Source organism: Pavona decussata, unplaced genomic scaffold (genome assembly GCF_977016875.1).
Source record: "Pavona decussata unplaced genomic scaffold, jaPavDecu1.1 SCAFFOLD_102, whole genome shotgun sequence".
NCBI classification, from domain to species: domain Eukaryota; kingdom Metazoa; phylum Cnidaria; class Anthozoa; order Scleractinia; family Agariciidae; genus Pavona; species Pavona decussata.
In genome coordinates this window covers 2,037,555-2,057,634 of record NW_028145517.1, presented here as the reverse complement: position 1 = coordinate 2,057,634, position 20,080 = coordinate 2,037,555, and the positions used below count along the sequence as shown (strand labels likewise).

At 40.1% G+C, this 20,080-nt stretch overlaps 1 protein-coding gene across 3 annotated transcripts; it reads left to right on the top strand.

The window, feature by feature from the left end:
- LOC146471574 (CWF19-like protein 2) lies at positions 1-19,461 on the top strand. 3 transcript variants are annotated; one of them, XM_085120108.1, is made up of 19 exons: positions 1-121; positions 335-457; positions 657-722; positions 1,922-1,972; positions 2,616-2,699; positions 2,977-3,108; positions 7,732-7,831; positions 7,918-8,033; positions 8,848-8,891; positions 9,455-9,697; positions 10,802-11,189; positions 12,088-12,291; positions 13,216-13,356; positions 13,987-14,104; positions 14,202-14,296; positions 15,667-15,783; positions 16,624-16,662; positions 17,248-17,364; positions 17,876-19,461. In XM_085120108.1, the coding sequence occupies exons 1-19, from the start codon at positions 32-34 to the stop codon at positions 18,209-18,211; spliced, it is 2,604 nt and encodes an 867-aa protein (XP_084976234.1). In that variant the 5' UTR covers positions 1-31; the 3' UTR covers positions 18,212-19,461. The 3 variants fall into 3 exon arrangements, with proteins under 3 accessions (XP_084976234.1, XP_084976233.1, XP_084976235.1); XM_085120107.1 differs by having other exon boundaries at positions 2,974-3,108; XM_085120109.1 differs by having other exon boundaries at positions 16-127; positions 341-457; positions 2,974-3,108.
- The last annotated feature ends 619 nt before the right edge of the window (positions 19,462-20,080 follow it).

Here is a 20,080-nt window from a genome sequence, read left to right as displayed (position 1 = left end):
GAAGTTGTCAGCGTACATCCAAAAATCCAAGATGGCGGATTTGATCAACTTTGTTTCCAAAAGAGAAATCGATGCTAAGAAAGAACAGAAAAGAAAAGCGAGGGAAGAAATCCTCAAAAAGGCAAGAGTTTTCTATCTTTTATGGGATAATGTAGGCTATATGATAATCGCATGTGGAATTTTGATCTCAGAGCACCTTTGGTTGCACGACAGTTGACAGACCACGACATTTGCAAAACCGGGAAAATTTTATACTAATAAAAAATGTATCGGGTTCTTCAAGGCATTTAATAGACTGAATTGGTTCTATTGGATGGCTTTGTTTACTTTTCAGGCGAAGGAGGATTATGAACGAGAGCAGAGAAGAAAAGAACGAAGGAAAGAAACAGGGGAAAGTACGTGGATGCTGCCCTCTCTGAGCAAAAGATTAACAGAGGAGGCTGACAGCGAGGAAAAGGTAAACTGAAGTCCTACCATTGCTTTAAATTGTGGTCGATCGTTAATAATAGTATTTATCTTACTGAATACATAAACTAATATGGAGAGAGGAAAACGTCTGGTAAGTTGTTTTGTTGGATGTCTATGAAATGTAAGATCAAAGAAAGCTGTACCCTTGGAAAAACGTTTTTAGTGGCTATGACATCTTCTTATTTAAGGATAAGTCCAAGAGGAAGAAACACAAGAAAGAAAAGAAACAGAAGAAGAGCAAAAAAGAGAAGAAGGTACCTATTGAAACAGTTTACCCACTGATGGGTCATTGTAAAGGATAGGAGATATTGTAAGGGGTAGGGGTAAAGGATAGGGGTTATTAAAGGATGGGTTATTGTAAAGGATAGGCAAATAAAGCTAGGGTGGCATAGGGATATGGGGGTATACACCTTGCTGTCCAACCCTGACCCTATTTAAGACCAATGATATGTAATTTTCTGATACCCATTTTCAAACCTGGCCTTAAAACTCTATCCCTGTTCTCATATCTGGCCTCTGAAATTTATACCCATTTGCAGAACTCCATATGAATCCAATATGGATCTTGTCATGAGCCCATATAATTTTACATGAAATGTAAACCTGTGGGTCATGCCAATTTAAGAAAGCACTCTACATAACCTACCCTGAGTCCTGATGTGATTTGTTCCGGAATGAGGGAGATTCCTTCCCTCCCCCTCCCTTCCCCACCCCACACCATTCCCCACAAATTGTGGTTTACAGTGGAACCTCAATTTAACAAACCTCTAATTAACGAAGTCCTTGATATAACGAACAATATTCTTTGTCCCGGCCAAAGTTACAGTAAAATGTATGGAATAGAACCTCGATATAACGAACCTCGATTTAACGAATTCTTCGATATAACGAACATAATCCGGAAGCCCAAACGTAAAATCTACCTCGATATAACAAATTACAATGTCAACACGCGACAGAAGATAAACGCTGAACAGATCAACGCTCTGAAAGTGTCGTTTTTTTGTAAACAAAAGCTGCGTGTCTACTCAAAAGTGAAAATAATTGCTACTGAAAGCTACCATGCTTTAGTTAATGAATTGCATCTCAAAACGCGGCACTTCTGGGTGACGAAAATTGGATTGAATTGCGTGACAGAAGTCACCTGTGTTGAAAATCAATCATTAACTATGACCTCGATATAACGAACATTTTGGTCGTTTCCCCTCAAGATCGTTATATCGAGGTTTTCGATATAACAAACCCTCCATTTAACGAACAAATTTGGCCGGTCCCCAGCGACTTCGTTGAATCGAGGTTCCACTGTAATAGCCAAATTTATAGCTGAACAACAGAAGTGTCCACTTATTTGCATGCTGTTGAATAACAATTATTTATTGTGCCTATTGTTATATGCCTGTCAATAAACTTTTAAGGAAAAGGCTAATATACAAGATGGTTTATTAATTTGTAGCACAAAAAGCAAAGGAAGGATGCTGCAGAAGTATCACACTCATCCGAATCTGTAAGTGTCCATGAATCATACTAAATTTTCCTGTTGAAGTCATACCACTTTGTGTGAGTCCTCTTGTTACTGACCACTTCTGGTAGGTATTCACTTGCCATGACATTTTGAATAATGAAAGAACAGGAAGGAGGAGTTGCTGGGGATGCTGCAGCTACCTCCCCCTTCCCGCTACCTTCACGACACACACACACACACACTTATTGATATCCATCTGTTCGCGGTTGGGAGTGGGAGGAGAAATCAACAGTGGTCTGACGGCAGCTTCCTGAGATGCCTTTAGAAACTGATGTCCAGTATATACAGTAACCAAATGAGACTGAGGGCAATAATTATGTCATCGTCATCAACATCATTACTATTATAAGTGTTATTACTATCATCCTTACATCATCATCATCATCATCATTATCGTAATTGTCGTCAGGATCATTCTCCTGCTAGCAGACTCTTCCTTTGCATTGTAGCATGAGCAAAAATTAAAGGAAACTCTACTCCAATTCTAGTGTGCTCTGAATTGTTTTATCATAAAAATGGACATCACCCTGTCCAAAATTCCTTCCATCAGTAACTTCTTGGAAATTAATAATGAGATATAACCTGCAATAAGCAATAAGAAGAATTTGTGTCCATTTCTCTGCAGGAATCAGAGGATGAATGGGTTGAAAAGGGGACAGACTCTCCAAAACCTAGTGCAACAAACTCATCAATACCAGGACATTCTCAGGTGAATATGTTGTGGTTTAAATTTTTTTTTAGTTTAATTTTCAAACCAGTTTGATTTTTATTTTGCATAATGTCTTGGATTATGGTAACGAATACTGCTCAAAGGAAAACAAAAACTTTTGATCTTGGTTGTTGTTTTTCAACTAAAACTCTGTTTTAAGTGCAAAAATGCAACATATACTGTACCTACAAGAAAGCTCTGAAACAGCCTTTTAAAAATTAATGTTCTCTTTCCTTAAATATATTTTTCTCTCTCTTCTAATACTTGTTGACAGCAGCGTGATAGCTGGATGCTGTGTCCACCTGTGTCTAGCTCAAACTCTCAGGAGCCAATGGAAGTAGATGAGGAAGAACAGGTGGAGATCAAAGAGGAAGATGATAGCTTAAAAGCGCTCTCCTGTATAGATCGGGTAAGAGTTTTTCGTTGCACTATTTTTAGTTACTGCTTGAGTGTTTTATTTTGTTTTCCTCCTTGCTCAGTGGACCTTTCTCCAGGTCCCCTAGTTTTCCTCCCTCCACTAAAATCCACATTATTTTCTAAATTCAAATATGGTCTGAGATCAGCTTGAGGGCGTGACAGAGGTTGAGCATAGGTTTGTTTATTTAATATTTAGTAAGTTCCTGTCTGGTAGTCAGGCAGTCAAGCAGTCAATCAATTATTCATTCAATCAGTCAGTCATTTGGTGAGTTGGTTTTGTAAGTAGGACAGTCAGTCATTCAGTCAGTCAGTCAGTCAGTCAGTTTAAACCATCATTCAGTCGTGCTTTTAGTCAATCCATCAATCATTCAGTCAGGCAGTCATTCATTAAGCAAGTTAGTTGGTCATAAATTTGCATTTGTTCGTTCGTTCATCTGTCCATCCGTCCATCCTTTGTTCGTCCCTCCCTTCCTTCCTTCCTTCCTTCCTTCCTTCCTTCCTTCCTTCCTTCCTTCCTTCCTTCCTTCCTTCCTTCCTTCCTTCCTTCCTTCCTTCCTTCCTTCCTTCCTATCTTCCTTCCTTCCTTCCTTCCTATCTTCCTTCCTTCCTTCCTTCCTTCCTTCCTTCCTTCCTTTTATTCATTCCTTTTGTCAGCTGGTCCAATTTTTAACCAGGATTATCCACTGCAGTTTAATTCATTTAGTAATACTCTGAATCCAATGTCAGAACAATTAAGAACAATTCTCCAGGAAAGTGAAGCAAAGTTGGAAATGAAAAATTATAACCCCCCTTCAATTTTTGTGTGGAGGTAGGTTACCTTAGGGGATAAACAAAAACAACCATATTTGGATCGGCAGATGTATCGTTGCTATGGTAACCGCACTAGATGACGTCGGCGTTTGGACCATGTCTTGAGCAAAAGTTCCACTCCCAAAAAGTAAAAGTAAACGAGTCTGGTTCTCGAGTGCATGTGAACCAATTCAAATGAAATTCACACAGATGGTAGAGCCACTCTCCCAGTTTATAAAATTTGCCGTTAATATAATTTGGGTTTTATAAACAAGAAGAAAATGCTCGTCTTCCTATGTTCCCTGTTAGCCATTTAGACAAGCAGGAAAAAAAAGCACAACCATATTCCTATTTTCTCCGAAAGTACTCTTTCTACATAAACTAAATTAGCAGCAGAGATTACACGGATATTGACGTTTCTAAATATCATAAAATCAATTTGGGGAAAACTATATTCTGGCCATGGGTGTTGAAGACATCTGGGACAAATTGCAAAAAATTGCAAAATTGGTAATTTTGAGGGCTCTAGTATTTGCTTCAAACAGGCTTTAGAGAGAGAAAATCAGCTTCAAAAGTATCTTTTATCATCTTGTCTGCTACCTACATTTAGTTAATAAGGTTTTGGCCAACGAATTTGATGAAATATAAATTGATGCAAAACCTACCTTGAAGGTTTTGGGAATTTCTTCAGGATGCTTTCATCGCGTGGTTCTCTCCAGTGTCTCTCCTTCGCACGCTCCGTTTTTTTGACCAAATCTAGTGCAGACTCTAGTCTAACAGTTACTCCCATCGAACATCCAGTTTGCCGTGTTTCAGACCAGAGATGATGATACAAGTAGCCCGCATACACTTGACAAAGAATAGTTCAGAAGGACAAAACATGGTCGTAACACTTGCGATTTCTGTCGTCGAGCACCTAAATTCATCAATGTTATCCAACCAGGAAGTAAAGTAAATGTGTCGAGATCAATGTACAAAGCAAATGCATGCCATTGAACAATCCAAAGTAACGTCTTTGGCTAAAATCGAGTCAGATATTGCGATAGTCGACAAACCAAGAATGGTGAATAAACTGAACTAGGCCGGAAGTCCAATAACCACGACTGCTGACCGGATGTAACACAATGTAATGGGATGTAACATCGGATGTAAGTATAATGATATCCTGTTGTAAATCCCCTGTGATGGGGACAAATATCAAGCGAGCTTGCTTCATCGTGATTAACATCAAAAAACCTTAGCAAAAATGTATGCGTTTAGGCATATCCAGTACCTTGATGCAAACAGACTTAGAAACACCGCAACAACAATGTACCATACTCGAAGAAAACCATAGTTTCTTTAAACAAATGCTGAGAATATGCATCATAACATAAATCTAAAAACAAAAACAAAGTCACTAAAGCTGAAATGAAGCTTGGGTGAAAATTGAACGCATGATCATAATAGCCGCACCCCCCCCCCCAAAAAAAAAAAATGATTGCTTTATAGACTGTGAAAATGCAATTACAGTCGACTCGAGATAACTCGAACCTTCAAGGGAAATTGAAAAAGGTTCGAGTTATCGGGACTTTGAGTTATCGAGGGTAAAATTATATAGAAAATGACCTGAAAGGAAAGGAAAATTTTTTCGAGTTTTCGGGAGTCGACTGTACAAATTCCGCATCCCCCCCCCACCCCCCCCCTCCGAAAAAAAGGATTGCTTTATAGGCTGTGAAAATGCAATTACAAATTCAGAAATGATTAACTATTCGTGACAAGAGAATGAAAAATTCGCACGTGGAATGTTACATTTATTTACCTGCACGGCAAAGAATAAGATCCATTTCGTCGCTGATTTCATCACGGTTTATACCAAGTCCGTAGGCTTGCACTTGCCTGGAAATATCCCTTTAACATTCACTGAGTTTTATATTGTTTCCACGGCACTCACAAGCGTCCCTTTTGGGATTTGAAAAAGAACAACTTTCCATTGTCCCGACCAGGATATTTCATTCGCACGACGATATGCAAATTTCTTTAATTCCCTTTACAGTGTTTTTGATCGACGGCACAAAGTTACTTCCGGTCACCCCTCCTCCCACCAAGAAAAACAACAACAAACAAATTAATAACCAAACAGGAAAGAATGCCAAAATTAGGGCAGGTATTAGGTAATGAATGTGAAAATGTATCGGCCTAAAGAAGACTTATTTATTTCTGGAGGAGAGGTGGGTCAAAAATTCCAACCTCGTAACTTCTAATGTGTGCGCTAATGTCAGTGACGTATCTTACATGCAGGCCATCCTTAACATTAAATAAGTAATGAATTAAAAAAAAAAACCACGAAGCATGGGCGGCTTATGTGCACAAATATTAGGTTGCGTACTGAACGATCAGTGAAGCGCTTTTATTTTGTCCTCTTTATTTACCACTGTAAAACAGTCATAAAATCGGATCAAAAGTCGTCCTTTTATCCCTCTATCAATGATATATTGTACCAAAAATATCTAAAGAAAAGACAATGCCATCGCAACAATGTAGCTCTTTATCTGAAGCTATAAAAACAAACAAACAAAAAGCGCGTATGTCGCATTATAAAGTACATCCGGTCAGCAGTTTTGCTCCTCGCATTTCCGGTCTACATAGTCGTTCGGTCGTAAACAACGATTTCTTCGCTTCTCAACCATGCACCACGGAATATAAGGCTCAATTTAACCAAAGACTTTATTCAGAATCGTTGCAGACATGCATTTGCTTAGCTGTGATCTTGATGTATCTATTTAACTTCCTGAATGGATTGTATTGATGAATTATTTTGATACTTGACACACGACTGTGTTTGACCTGTTCGACGGTTCTTTATTCGGGTTAATGCATTATTATCTTTGAGCTAAAAGTAGATGTTCGGTGAGGCTAGCCAGTTAGATTTGTCCTTTCCGCTAGAGTCTGTGCAAGATTTGGTCAAGAAAATGGAGCGAGCAAACTGAGGAGAGACCCATGCTATACGACAAAAGCATCCTGAAGAAATTCTCAAAAGTTGCAAGGTAGGCTTTGTTTCATCAAATTCGTTGGCCAAAACCTAATCAATCAAATGTAGATAACAGATACGATGATAGAGAATACCTCTGAAGCTGATATTCTCTATTTAAAGCCTGTTTGAGCCAAATACTGGAGCCCTCAAAATTTCCAATTTTGCAATTTTTTGCAACTTACCTCGGATGTCTTCAACACCCATGGCAAGAATATAATTTTCCCCAAATAGATTTTATGATATTTAGAAACTTCAATATCTATGTAAGCTCTGCTGCTAATTTGGTTTTTTGGGAAAGAGTACTTTCGGAGAAATTACGAATATGGTTATGCTTGTTTTTCCTGCTTGTCAAAATGGCTGACAGGCAACGTAGTAAGACGAACATTGTCTTCTTGATTATAAAACCCAAAATACTTTCACGGCCAATTTTATAAACTGGGAGAGTGCGTCTACCATCTGTGTGAATTTCATTTGAATTGGTTCACATGCACTCGAGAACCAGACTCGTTTATTTTTACTACTTGAGAGTGAATTTTTTGGTCAAAACATAGACCTCAGGCCGACGTGACCAAGTGCGGTTACCATGGCAACGACACACCTGTCGATCAAAATATGGCTGTTTTTGTTCATCCCTCCAGGTAACCTACCTCCACACAAGAAATGAAGGGGGGTTAAAAATTTTCATTTCCAACTTTGCTTCACTTTCCTGGAGAATTGCTCTTAATACCTATTATATGGCTGGCTGATAGCTTATGACTTTTAAGAGTCTACTTTAGTATTTTACATTTCATCTGTTTGTCTTCAACTTGTCAGCCTGGACAGCATCCAAAAGAGTTAAACCCTTTCTGGAGAGATGGGGGAACAGGGCTACCATCAGAGAGGGAAGAAACACAGGACACCACTTATTCAGAAGGTATTACAGTTTATTTCATCATTGTGTCACAGAAATCTCAACTCCAGTCTTGTGGAAACTTCACTGACTTTGTTTCTTTCTTGTAGCAAGTTCCCGAAGTTCATTTAGTAGTGCTTGGTTGAAGAAAGCTTATCAGAGAGCCAGGGAGCAAGCACAAGAAGAAGGAAAAAGTTTGGATGATGTTGTTGCTCAGAGATACGGTGTAAGTTACAACAGCTGGATATTTCTTGGAATATTTTTTGAAGTAGCTTTTAGTTGTAAGTGGTAAACTTGCACTTGAGCCAATGGCTAGCAGAGCTTACAGCCATCCCTGGTGAAAATCTCTGAAGAAAAACCTTCCAGGACCTTTGAAAATCTGCATAGAGATAGTTGTAAGAGATAATTGTAAGTGGTAAACTTGCACTTGAGCCAATGGCTAGCAGAGCTTACAGCCATCCCTGGTGAAAATCTTTGAAGCAAAAAACCTTCCAGGATCTTTGAAGATCTGCATAGAGATCTTTTGAAGCTCTTGGGAGGATCTTCACTTCTAATGCTCAAAGTTGTTCAAGAATTTTGCATAATCTTCCAAGTATTCTTGAGGTCTCTGGAATGATCCTGCAGGATCCCGCACAGATCTTGAAGAATTTTGCTATCATATCATCCTCTTGGATCTGATCCTACAAGATCCTGCTTAAAATCATTTAATAATCCCATAAATTCATGGGATCCCACAAATGTTACAAGGATCCTATAGTCCTGGCTATTATCATTTAGGAACCTTACAGTATTCCAAAGGACCCTGTGATGAGTTAAATTATGGAAAGTCCAACTTAATTTTTGCTTTGAGTTGTGACTGTCGAAAGTGACTACATTGGGTTTGGTTTTATGAGACTCAAATGAAAACTATAGCATACATGCAATTGGTTTTCTAGCATGAGAAAAACTATACAAAGGGGCTTATTTCTACTGTTTCAGTTTGACATAAAGTTAAACTGAATATGGTTTCTGTTCTCTGAATTTTTTTGTCTTTGTTTTAGTCTATTGAGAAACTGGAATCGATGATAAAGGAAGCGGAAGAAAGGTAGTTATTTTATTTCCATTCTGATTACATTTTCATGTTTTCTTAAATCTTTACCACTGTATTTTCAATTCGTTTAAATTTCATTCAAAAGGACTTAAAGTTACATCTTGGCTGAGAAATGCCATAGTCAACTGCAGTGAGAGTTGTCACACTCACCATAATTTTTCGTTCTGTGGTGAAAACTTTTAAATGTGTTGGAGGTGGTGTTGACTAACAGTAATTCAAAAAGGCTTCAAAATATCAAACAAAGTATTGAATATTTTTCCAAATTGAAGCTTAATTATCTCTGAAAGATGCACGGTTACCCCAAATTTTCGTTTTGGATTTCAACTACCCTTGCTAAGGTCTTCTTTTCCCTCAGAGTCATAAACTGTGAAAAAGTACCGTTGAATTAGTAGGCACCGTCCTTAAGAAATCAGAGTTTCTCGCATTGTCCCGAGATGCGCAGAACGTTTGTACAGTAGCAAAAGGGTACACCATCCTTAAAATGAAAGCTCTGATCTGTTCTTACTTTTACAGCTGTTCGTAGTCTTCGAGGTGATTTAAATTTGTGTTTGTTTCAGGGAAGAAAAGCAGAGAGGTGATGATAGAAGACGAGGAAAAGAGGAGAGAAGGGAGAGAAGCCCAGACAGATATGCCCGGCGCAGAAGAGATTATCGCGACAGGCATGATGAAAGCACATACAGGTCTTCCAGAGATACTGAGAAGGAAAAGTGGAGAAAAAGGCCAGAAAGGGATGACCAAGCAACCGACCGATCAAAACCTGATACTTCAAAGTTTTTACGCCCACCTGACAGCGATAATGGGTAAATATTTGTTTGCTGTTTCTTGTTCTAGATACAGTCAATTTGTAGCTTGAAATTTAACAGATCATGTGATACTGCTTTTGAGTCATTGAGCCACACTGCTCAAAGCGTTACAGTTTTCAACAAGACGTCTGGGCGGTTTTTGATTGAGTAATGTAAGACCGCAAACAAAGTAATTAATCTGGCCAATCACAAAAGACGACAATAGAGCGACGAGCCAATCAGAATTCGACGCAAATACGCGTAACCGGCGAAGAGCGCGGGAAAATGCGTGCGAGAAACTCAGGAATGGTTTGGGTTTTGCTTCTCATTGACTGAGCAAGTGGGCGAGTTTTGCTAAACAGTCAGAAACTGTCACAGAGCAATGTAAACAAAGCTAAATTGACAGCGAATTACTTTCGACACTAAATCGAAAACTGCTTCATACCGTCGCTGTGGGCTTATTCTTGGGAGCGTGCTATTAGAGGAAATTTTGTTTCTTAAAAGGTAAGATTTTCCATTTGGAGGGTACAGATAATCTGCGTAGCCTGTCCTCTCTCCTCCCCTCCTCCGTTTTTCATTCTCTTACTATGCAGGCTAAGCACAGTTTAAACGTTTCGAAGATTGTAGGCAACAAGAGTATAGTTATCAGGATTCTAAGAGTTACAACGTTCACGTGACTCTGAACACATTTTTTACGTCAATGGTGTATCCCGTAGTTACTCAGTTTCAATATTTACTCGTCTTGACACCCATTAAACTCTTCAGAGGTAACGTTTCAAAGAAATTGCACCGTATACAGAGAGCTTATCCACAATATGTAGTAAACCAAACTCTATCGGACATGCGATGGGGAAGACAGGCAACAAGCCCGGCTTGAAGAGAGAAAGACAAGGCAAGACGCGATCTTGCCCTTTGTCACAGTAGATCAACTGTCGTCGGGTTCCCAACCTTAAAAAGTCCTTTTGGGTATCTAGAATGTAAAAGAGAATCAATCTCCACTGAGCCAAACTTACTGAGATCCATACTCTGTATCATACAGGCGAGGAAAGTCCTCTATACTCTTTAGCATATAGCTGCTTCACGCTACAGAATTGGGCTAAGCTGACTTAATTTACCTTTAAGGTCGTCATTGGTCGGTAAGTTCAGGCGCCCGACGTCATCAACGTCAACTTCGACATCGTCAACGTGGGACTTTGATTCCAAAAGAGAGCCCAGGAACAGAGGAAGCCTATCCAATGACAGACCTTTGTCCAGGCCCTCTGGCGGATGGAGAAAGAAGCCAGAGACTGGGCCTGAGAAAAGTTCTGCGTCAGAAGATGTAGAGAGTAAAAGGAGAGAAGAGGTGGTGAAGGAGAAGAAGGAAGTTTCTGAGTCAGAAAGTAGCTCGAGTTCTGAGGCAGAAGAGGAAGAGAAACAGGAAAGAGTTAATATTCCTGCGAAGAAAATCACTGAGGCTGACCTAAATGAAATTGGAGCTAAGATTGTTAAGGCGGAGATTATGGGAAACGAGGTGTGTATTGTAGAAAAAGTCAATGTTTTATAATTACCTCATGAGAGAAGTTGGCAAATTTGGCAAATGCTCTTAACTTGCGACTTGGAAAGAACTACCCTTCAGAAGCTTCCATTTGAACTCATTCTATTTACTATCAGGGTAATTTAAAAATTTGATGCCGGCCAGGTAATGAAAACCATTGACACTGGCCTTTTAACTAAGTACCTGTTAGGTGCTTTTTGCCAGCAGTGTTAATGGTTTTTCGTGGTCTATGGTCTGTAGTCATAGTTTAGCGTCTCACCCACAGAGTCAAAAGCTAGAACCACCGTGTACAGCATAATAAGCAGTACCACAGGAAAGTACTGCTCAGTAGCTTTCATTTGAATGGTCACACTTTAGGATTTCCTTCACAGACTCAAAAGTTAGAACCACCGTGTACGACATAACAAACAGCATCACCGGAAAGCATTAATTTGGAACGTTTATTTCAAAAGATTTTGCCGAGTCCACAGACTCAAAAGATAGAACCATCTTGTACAGCATAGTGAAACAACGCCACAGGAAAGTACCGCTCTTTAGCTTTGATCTGAACGATCCAACTTTAGAGCTACACCCACAAACTTGAATTATATAGCATATTTGACAAAGTAAACAGCAGCAGAGTAAACTATTGCTTGTTCAAAATGTGAGACTGAACTACGTTATCGGAATGAAGAACATCATCTAAAAAAACTTTTAATTTTTGGTCAAACTTTAGGATGTCGTGCACACTAAGAGATTACGTGAAACCACCCCACTTAGCTTGAAAACACCCTCTACAAAAGAAATAGCTTTAGCTTTTCACACAGATACTGTCAAGTTCTGCGGTCCATTTGTACTTTGGGTGACATTTGCTTTGACTTTTATTTGAATGTAGGAGTTAGCAGCCAAGTTGAAGTCCCAGCTGGACGAACTGAGAAAAACCAAGGAACTTCAAGAATCCCAAACCAAAGAGAGTGGAGCAAATAAACCCACAGAGGAAACAGTTATACTGACAAGAACAGACGCGGCCGGGAATGTGAGGCCACTGGAAATGACAACAGAACGCGAGCATAGACGAGGAAGGAAGAAACGACAAAAAGTGAGCCAGGGTGGAATGACATATTGCACGAGAGTTTAACGTTAATTAGCTTGCCTCGTAAAAATTGGCGCGCAGTCGAATAATTTCGTCTCCAAATTTCTTTTTCTGAAGTTCAGGGAAATGTGGGGACGACGTTATCAGTAATAAGGAATAAGGAAAATTTTATACACGCTAGTCTCTTTAGCCTGCGAACGCAGACGTATTTCCGGCTGTCGAGATTCTCTCCACCGAGAGAGAATCTCGACAGCCAGAAATACGTCTGCGCTCCCAGGCTGTAGTCTCTTTCGTCTTCTAAGAAAACTAGACTGTTCGCTGACTACATTGCCGTTCAATTACTGGTTCGAAGTGAACATGCCTTTTTTTTTTTAGAATTAATGAAAGCGAAAAGTTACATTCGCAGTTGTGAAAAGCTTATGTGAAATCGCAACTAATAATGCTCAGAAATATTACTGAGGTTACCAGGCTCCAACAGGATTTGCCAGTTGATGGAGTTAGATGTTGGGAAAATGTGTTCATATGTGAAAGGAGGACATAAATACACTTGCTGGAGCATAATATCAAGAAAGAACTTTATGTAGTTATATACCGGGACGCTCTTTAAGATCAGCGTCGCGTAACGTACTCGTTTTATCACATGATAATCAAACATCAAGAATTTTGGAGAGAAGGTACTGCAAATAGCAGCACCATTGGTCCATCAGTCTCACTTAAAAATTTTAAACGCTCCGTTGAGGCTTATCTTTTTAGGAATACTTTAATTTAAGTTAAGACACTTTTAACATGTGATAATGTATTTTCAAGGCTTTGAGCTTTCGAAACATGTAAGTTGCTCCAAATACCTCCCACACATGTCCCCGAGAACTCCTTTCGCCGATACCAACAGCTGTTAATTTTAACTGACCGAGAGACTTTGATCCATTGTAGGCGGAGACGCATAACAAGGAAGGTAAAAGAGAGAGGTACTTTGCGGACGATGACAGGTATGATCTGAAGGAAATGGTGAGGCGAGAAAAGATGCAAACAGCAGAGGACCACAATGCTATGATGGCGAGACTTTCTTCCAAGGTAACTAAGAACAGCAGGTTGCATGAATTTATTAAAAGAAACGTCTGCTAAATAGAACAAAAACAAGAATGTTTTGATATCGGCGCCGGTTCCATGTTTCCCGCCCTTGACACTGGTTCCATGTCTCCCTCGCTTGACACCGGTTCCTTGCTTCCCGCGCTTAACACCGCTTCGGCGCCGGTTCGATGTTTACCGCGCTTGACACCGGTTGCATGTTTCCCGCGCTTGACACCGGTTGCATGTTTCCCGCGCTTGACATCGGCTCCATGTTTCCCGCGCTTGACACCGGTTCATTGTTTCCCGCGCTTGATACCAGCTCCATATTTCCCGCGCTTGACACCAGCCCCACGTTTCCCGCGCTTGACACCAGTCACATGTTTCCCGCGCTTGACACCGGCTACATGTTTCCCGCGCTTGACACCAGCTCCATGTTTCCCGCGCTTGAAAATCATTACATTTTTTTTTGCCGCGCTTCGCAACGGTAAGATTTCATATTTTGGCCTTGCTTTTCACTAGTTCTTAGGAATTTTTAACAAATTGACCCTATTACTTGGTTGTTCCGCCCAACAGCTCTTATAAAGCTTTTTCTTTTTGTCAGAATTTTGATTTTGGTTTCTGTCTTGATCTCAGGCGGCCACTTCGGCAAACTCAGATGACTTCACTTTGGATGATCACTTTGTGTCCTCGGCTGCTAACAAAATCTCTCCGGCTCAGCTCGAGGAACGTGAAAGACAGAGAGCAATTAAAGGTATTTTGGTCATTTTCGTCCACGGAACCATATAGCCATGATTTTCTCTTTCGAAGCAGATGTGTATGGTAACTTTTTGGTCTTTTGTTCAATGCAGAGCACAGAATGTTGGCTGCTCAGCTGTCGAAATGTCGCTTCTGCTTCGAGAATCCGGACATTGCAAAGCATCTGATTATTGCTATTGGTCTCAAGGTAAAATGATTTTTTTAAAAAAACAAATAAATTCGGGAGTAAAAGAGTAAAATAATAAGTGGTTTAATTGGCACACAGACCGAAGGACGGACGAACAAACGAAGTTGCAAACAAAGAAGGAAGGAAAGAGCAGTTAGTTGAACGGCATGACCGGACGAACAAACGAAAAAAGAAAAGATGGACGAGGACTGAACGCTCATTTGTAGGAGATTACAGGAAGATCTAGGCATCAACTCACCCAGAAAATTTCGGCTAAAAGTTGGGCAAGTCAAATTGAAAGAGAAAAGGCTGGTTCACACGTGCGACGCAAACGCAAGCAGAATGAGATACGCACGCGCATTTCAGTATCCCAAGATGGCGGCAATCTTGTTCCCAGAGTCCGCGTTACCCTAGACCAGCAGTTGGGAAACTTGGGCTCTGAAAACGCGATTAAGGATGGTCGCCATCTTGGTTTGAACTTAAACCGCGGAGGCACGGAACGAGTATTTTTCATCTTGCGTTTGCGTTTACCTAGCGTTTGCCTTGCCCCGGTTCACTCGTGCGAAACGCAAGCGCAAGGAAAAGAAAATTTTTCCGTTTTTTTGTGTTGGCGCTTGCGTTTGCGTTGTGGCAGTTCACACTTGTGTTTTCTCCTGCTTGCACTTGCATTTGAGTTAGCGTTTACATTGCTTGTCTGAACCAGCCTTAAAGCCTGGTTTTCACGAGCGACGCAAGCATAAGTGCAAACACGCGTATAAAAGCTTTATGTCAAGTGAAAACAAACGCGACGCACGCACAAGAAAAGGAAACATTTTGATCCTTGTGCTTATGGTTGCGTCGAGGCCGTTTTCACGGTGAAATAAGCACTTGCGATTGTGTTTGCGACTGTGACTGCGTCGCTAGTGAAAACCAGGCTTAAGTCTCTCTGGCAGGCCCTGGTGACGGTACAGTGATGATCTAAAAAGGAGGCTAGAGGACCATCTGGAGGCCACAAAGCTCTTCCCTCCTTGATTCATGCTCTCTAAAGAGCCTCCAAGCGGTCCTAAGGTCTTTTCTCGATCTCAAGTGAGATGTAGAACGGACCAGACCACAAGGTTTTAGACTACAAGCGTTCATTGTAATTCATTACTTTGCTATAATGATTTTAGGTGTATACAGGGCCCCTCAGGATAACAGCCTCGTAGCTGATTGGGCCACCCTGTCTTAAATAAAGTTCACTTACTTACTTACTAGAACACAAACTACCACGCGTGGAGACACGTGACACGCAAATAACTAGAGTTTGCGCGCGGCTGTCGATTGCGGCGTGTTTGTGTTCCCTTCTCCCTCGACGAAGTGATTCTATAGCCGTAAGTTCTGCGAAACGAACTGCTGAATTCGAATTTGTGTAGGTTTATCTGGCGGTTCCACTTCACGAGTCTTTGACGGAGGGCCATTGTCTGATCATACCAATGCAACACTGTTCAGCTTCTACCCTACTGGATGAGGATGTGTGGAGTGAAATACAGGTTTGTATCAACTAATGATGGTTAAATGTATGTTTTGATTAAAGAGCGGTTTCCAATTGAGTGTCGTAAAACCAAAACCGAAGTAATTACCTTTGCCAATCGCAACAGATGTAAACAACACAACGAGCCAATCAGAATTCGAAGTAAATACATGTAACTGGCGCCAAGCGCGGGAAAACGCGTGCGGCCACAACACGACTGGTTTTGGTTTGGATTCCCATTGGTTGAAAAAGTGGCGCGAGTTTTGTTAACCAATTACAGAGCGTAGTAATGCAAAACCAAAGCAAACGCGAAATTACTTTCGACACTCAACTAAAAACCGCTCTAATTGGTGTTGGGGATTACTCTCTAAATTAACGAATACAGTAAACACCCACATTTAAGAACCTACTTTGTTCAAGGTCAGCCTGCGTGAATAAGTCTTCATATATTTATTGTAAGGTTCTTATATAACACATGTCTCAAATGACGAATTTCAGTTAGGAGGTTCTTAATCCACATGTTTTTTTTATGCGGATGTTTACTGTATTTCAAAGTATTTTGCAAAACTATAGCGTGCTGCCAACTGGCGAGTCACCCTTGGGACAGTCTTTTATTATCAATCTTTATTATCACATTTAACATATACATTTCCTTCTTATTATAATTATAAACGATATTTGGGACATTTTGAAATAGACGACCGCCCCGATTTACAAAACACTATTGAGCTGAAACTTCAAGTAAGCCATTACATATAACCCGCCAAAAAAGTCTCCTCGAAGTAGTTAATTCTTTTTGGCAGTGAGTTTAAGGAATGTTACATATGAGCCCTCTGACGCTGTTCACTTGTTTACGCAGATTTACAAAAAAGGCCTCACGAAGATGTTTGAAGAAATGGCAAGTGTCAACATATCAGGGCCCGGTTGTTCAAAGAGCGGATAACGTTATCCAGCGGATTTCCAATTAATACATTTTATCCGCTTTAATTAGCGACTTATCCACTGGATAAAGTAATCCACTTTTTGACCTACCAGGGCATGTTCCTTTCATTGACTCCTCTTTTGTTTTGTTGCGTTTTGTTTTATTTTTCTTTGTTTTTTTGGCATTATAGTTCTGAGAGTTTTATTGCTTTACCAGGGCCCAGTTGTTCAAAGCCCGATTAAGCTAATCCTGGGTAAACGTGAACTTTGATTCGAGTATATTTACTAATCCGTAAGGATTCGTCCGAAAGATTTTCTTCCCTTAGTTTTTGCCTTAGACTTTTCTTTACCATTAGCTTAAAATGAGCCTTTAAAATCATTTTTAATGAGCGAGATGAAAACCTCGGTTAACTTTTAATCGGAGATTAGCGTTAATCGGCTTTCGAACAACCCTGCCCAGGACGATAACTCTTAGCTGATAATTTGCTTTTTTCTCCTAACCCTCAGTCTTAAAAATATGCTGACTTTGTAAGGAGAAGTTACACCTTGGTATTTTTAACAGGAGCAGGACGTGGTGTTCCTGGAAACATGCAAGCAGTTGAAGAAACAACATCACATGATAATAGAGTGTGTACCGCTGCCCAGAGAGATCGGGGACTTGTCTCCCATTTACTTCAAGGTAACAAAGTGATTCTTCGGTAACGCTATAGGGAAATTGGAGAACATTTTTCTTTGTGCAATGGAATAAATGTGATGGTATATTTTAATCCTGGTAGATAATCGAGAATGATGTATTATCATTCTCATTTATTTACCAGGCTTACATATACTATCATATTTATTCCATTGCGAATATGCCACACACCGACATTCAAACCCTAGAAGTAAGCAGGATGTTTGTTCCAGGAACCTACAATTAGTTTAATGGCCTTAGCTCCCACGAGTCTCCTGTAGCTCAGTGGTAGAGCATCCGAACTAGTAATCGGAAGGTCTTAGGTTCGACTCCTGATAGGAGCACTCCGATTTCCTTTTGCCGAGCTAGCTTGCTTGTGTCATTCACTACTGAACAATACATCATTCTCATTTTTCTTTGTCTATTCTGTTCTTTCTTTATTTCTTGCTGTTTTTTTCCTTCTGCACACTTTGGAGGTTAAATGTTAATTAGACTCACTTCTATTTATGAACCACAGAAAGCCATTTTGGAATCAGAGACTGAATGGGCACAAAATAAAAAGCTGATAGACACGAGAAAGAAAGGACTCAGGGCGAGTATACCCAAGGGTTTACCCTACTTTAGCGTGGAGTTCGGACTGGATGGGGGATTTGCGCATGTCATTGAGGAAGAAGAACTGTTCCCACATTACTTTGGCAAAGAAATCTTGGGAGGAATGCTGGACCTCGAGCCGCGAAGATGGAGAAAACCGCGGAGAGAGAATTTTGAGGAACATAAGAAGAAAGTGTTACAATTTGGAGAGTGGTGGGAGCCCTTCGATTGGACGAAAAAGATTGAAAGAACAAAAAGTTAGGCTTGAGAATGGTGTAAACTAAAGTGTTGAAAGATGTTCGGTCTTCAGACGAAAACCTCATGGTCTTCATGTCTTACACACCACACAAACGATTGTGTGCAAGACGTCTAGCCCTTAAAACCTATGAAAGTATTGCTTGCAGCTCACGCATAACGAGACATTGTGTCTAACAGGACAACTATATAACCGCATATGTAACATGCGATTCGTTAAAGAAACACTGCTGCATTTCTCAGAAAAACAAATGGTATTTATTGCCGTATTACTCTTCCGCACCTTCTCTCCTGTCATTCGTAAGGAAAGCGCGCGCATTTGTATGATAGACTGCGATAGAAAACCCCCTTAAAACGCAACCTGTTTCACAGTCCAGTTACGCGCGTCAACAACTCTGCTCAAGTATTGCTGCCTCCTGGAGGAAATGTTTGCACCCGAGTAAGACGCTTCTCAAACTTATTTATCAGGCCAAACCTTCACTTAAACCTTACAAATGACAAAGGTCACAAAATTGTTTGGTAACAATTTATCGGCCCTACTTTTGGTTGTTAAATGATCGGGCTTAATTCTCCTAATATTGGCCGTTAGTAATTTGTAAGTCTTAAAAGTTACTACAGTTGTTCAGTTAATAATTTATCAGGCTAAAATCTAGTGAGATTGGTCTTTACGAATTTATCTAATTAGCATTATTTAATTTTCATTTCCCATGCTCTATGTTGACCTACACTTATTAATGCTTGGGACCACTTCCATCCAGGCTCAAACGAAAGTCTTCGGCTGGTAAATACAACTTTTTATTTAGTCAATTCTAAAAGGTGGACTTTTAAATTGTGGTAAATATTTGATAGTACAAGAATCCGTAAAATCAAAAATAGCATTTCTGAGGATAATAGGCGACAATCATATGTTCTCAAAAGTTTCAGGGGTAAAAATGACATAAAACCGACAGCTACATTTTATACTTACTTACTTGCATACTTTAGTGCTGCCCTGCAAATTTTGTTCAAGATAGAATTCCGTTGGACGTGAAATAGCGACGTTTGTTAGATAAAAACCTCCAATCGACATAAAACGTTGAAAACACAAACTTGTTTTCTTTCTCGAATTCATTTCATTCACGAACTCAGGTAAGTGCCGAGACGCGAATCCATGGACTAATTCGTTTGAAGTTTTAAAAGGAGAACCTTTTGAAACGGCCGTCGATAAAACCTTGAACATGGAACATTCCGGAACATCCCGGAACACGAAAAAAATAAATAATAACAAATTAGAATGCAAAAAAAAAATGAAGTAAAAAAAAATAAAGGATAAAATGGAAGAAAAAGTGTGTGTATATTTATATAAAATGAAATTACATTGTATCCGAAAGAAATTGATATAAGAAGAGGTACGGAGTGGGTGGGGCGGTAGGATAAATGGGGTGTTGTAACTGACCACACTGAATGAAGGCGCAAGTACTTTCCCGCCATTTACAGCACGTGTTTATCGTCCGCTGCGCCAGAAATGAATCACTTCCAGCTCGGCTGACCAAAAAATCAATTTCCTGATGTTTGGAGTGGAACTAAAAGCCATTCGCGCAGTTGTTTTACCAAAACCCTCCCCGGGCTCCCCGCGTCCTCGCCTAGGGCCTGACGTTCCGTACTTGTACTTCTTTGTTGCTCGCTCGGGACTTAAGTTCGGGAGCTTGGACCTGCTTTTCGAACGAAAGCCACGAAAACTTCTCTGGCCTTTCATGCTATTTTCAATGGATTTTATCTTAAAAACAAAGCAGGCCTAACCGGAAACTTTGTTCATATGAAAAATAGTTATAAGCGTAGAGAACAGCTTTGTAAACTTCACGGCCCAGTTGTTCAAGGGGTGGATAACGCTATCCAC

Coding starts and splice junctions, on each gene's coding strand:
- LOC146471574 (XM_085120107.1), top strand. CDS start 32: ATGGCGGATTTGATCAACTTTGTTTCCAAAAGAGAAATCGATGCTAAG. Junction 3,109..7,731: donor CGCTCTCCTGTATAGATCGG/GTAAGAGTTTTT, acceptor TCAACTTGTCAG/CCTGGACAGCATCCAAAAGA. Junction 11,190..12,087: donor CGGAGATTATGGGAAACGAG/GTGTGTATTGTA, acceptor ATTTGAATGTAG/GAGTTAGCAGCCAAGTTGAA.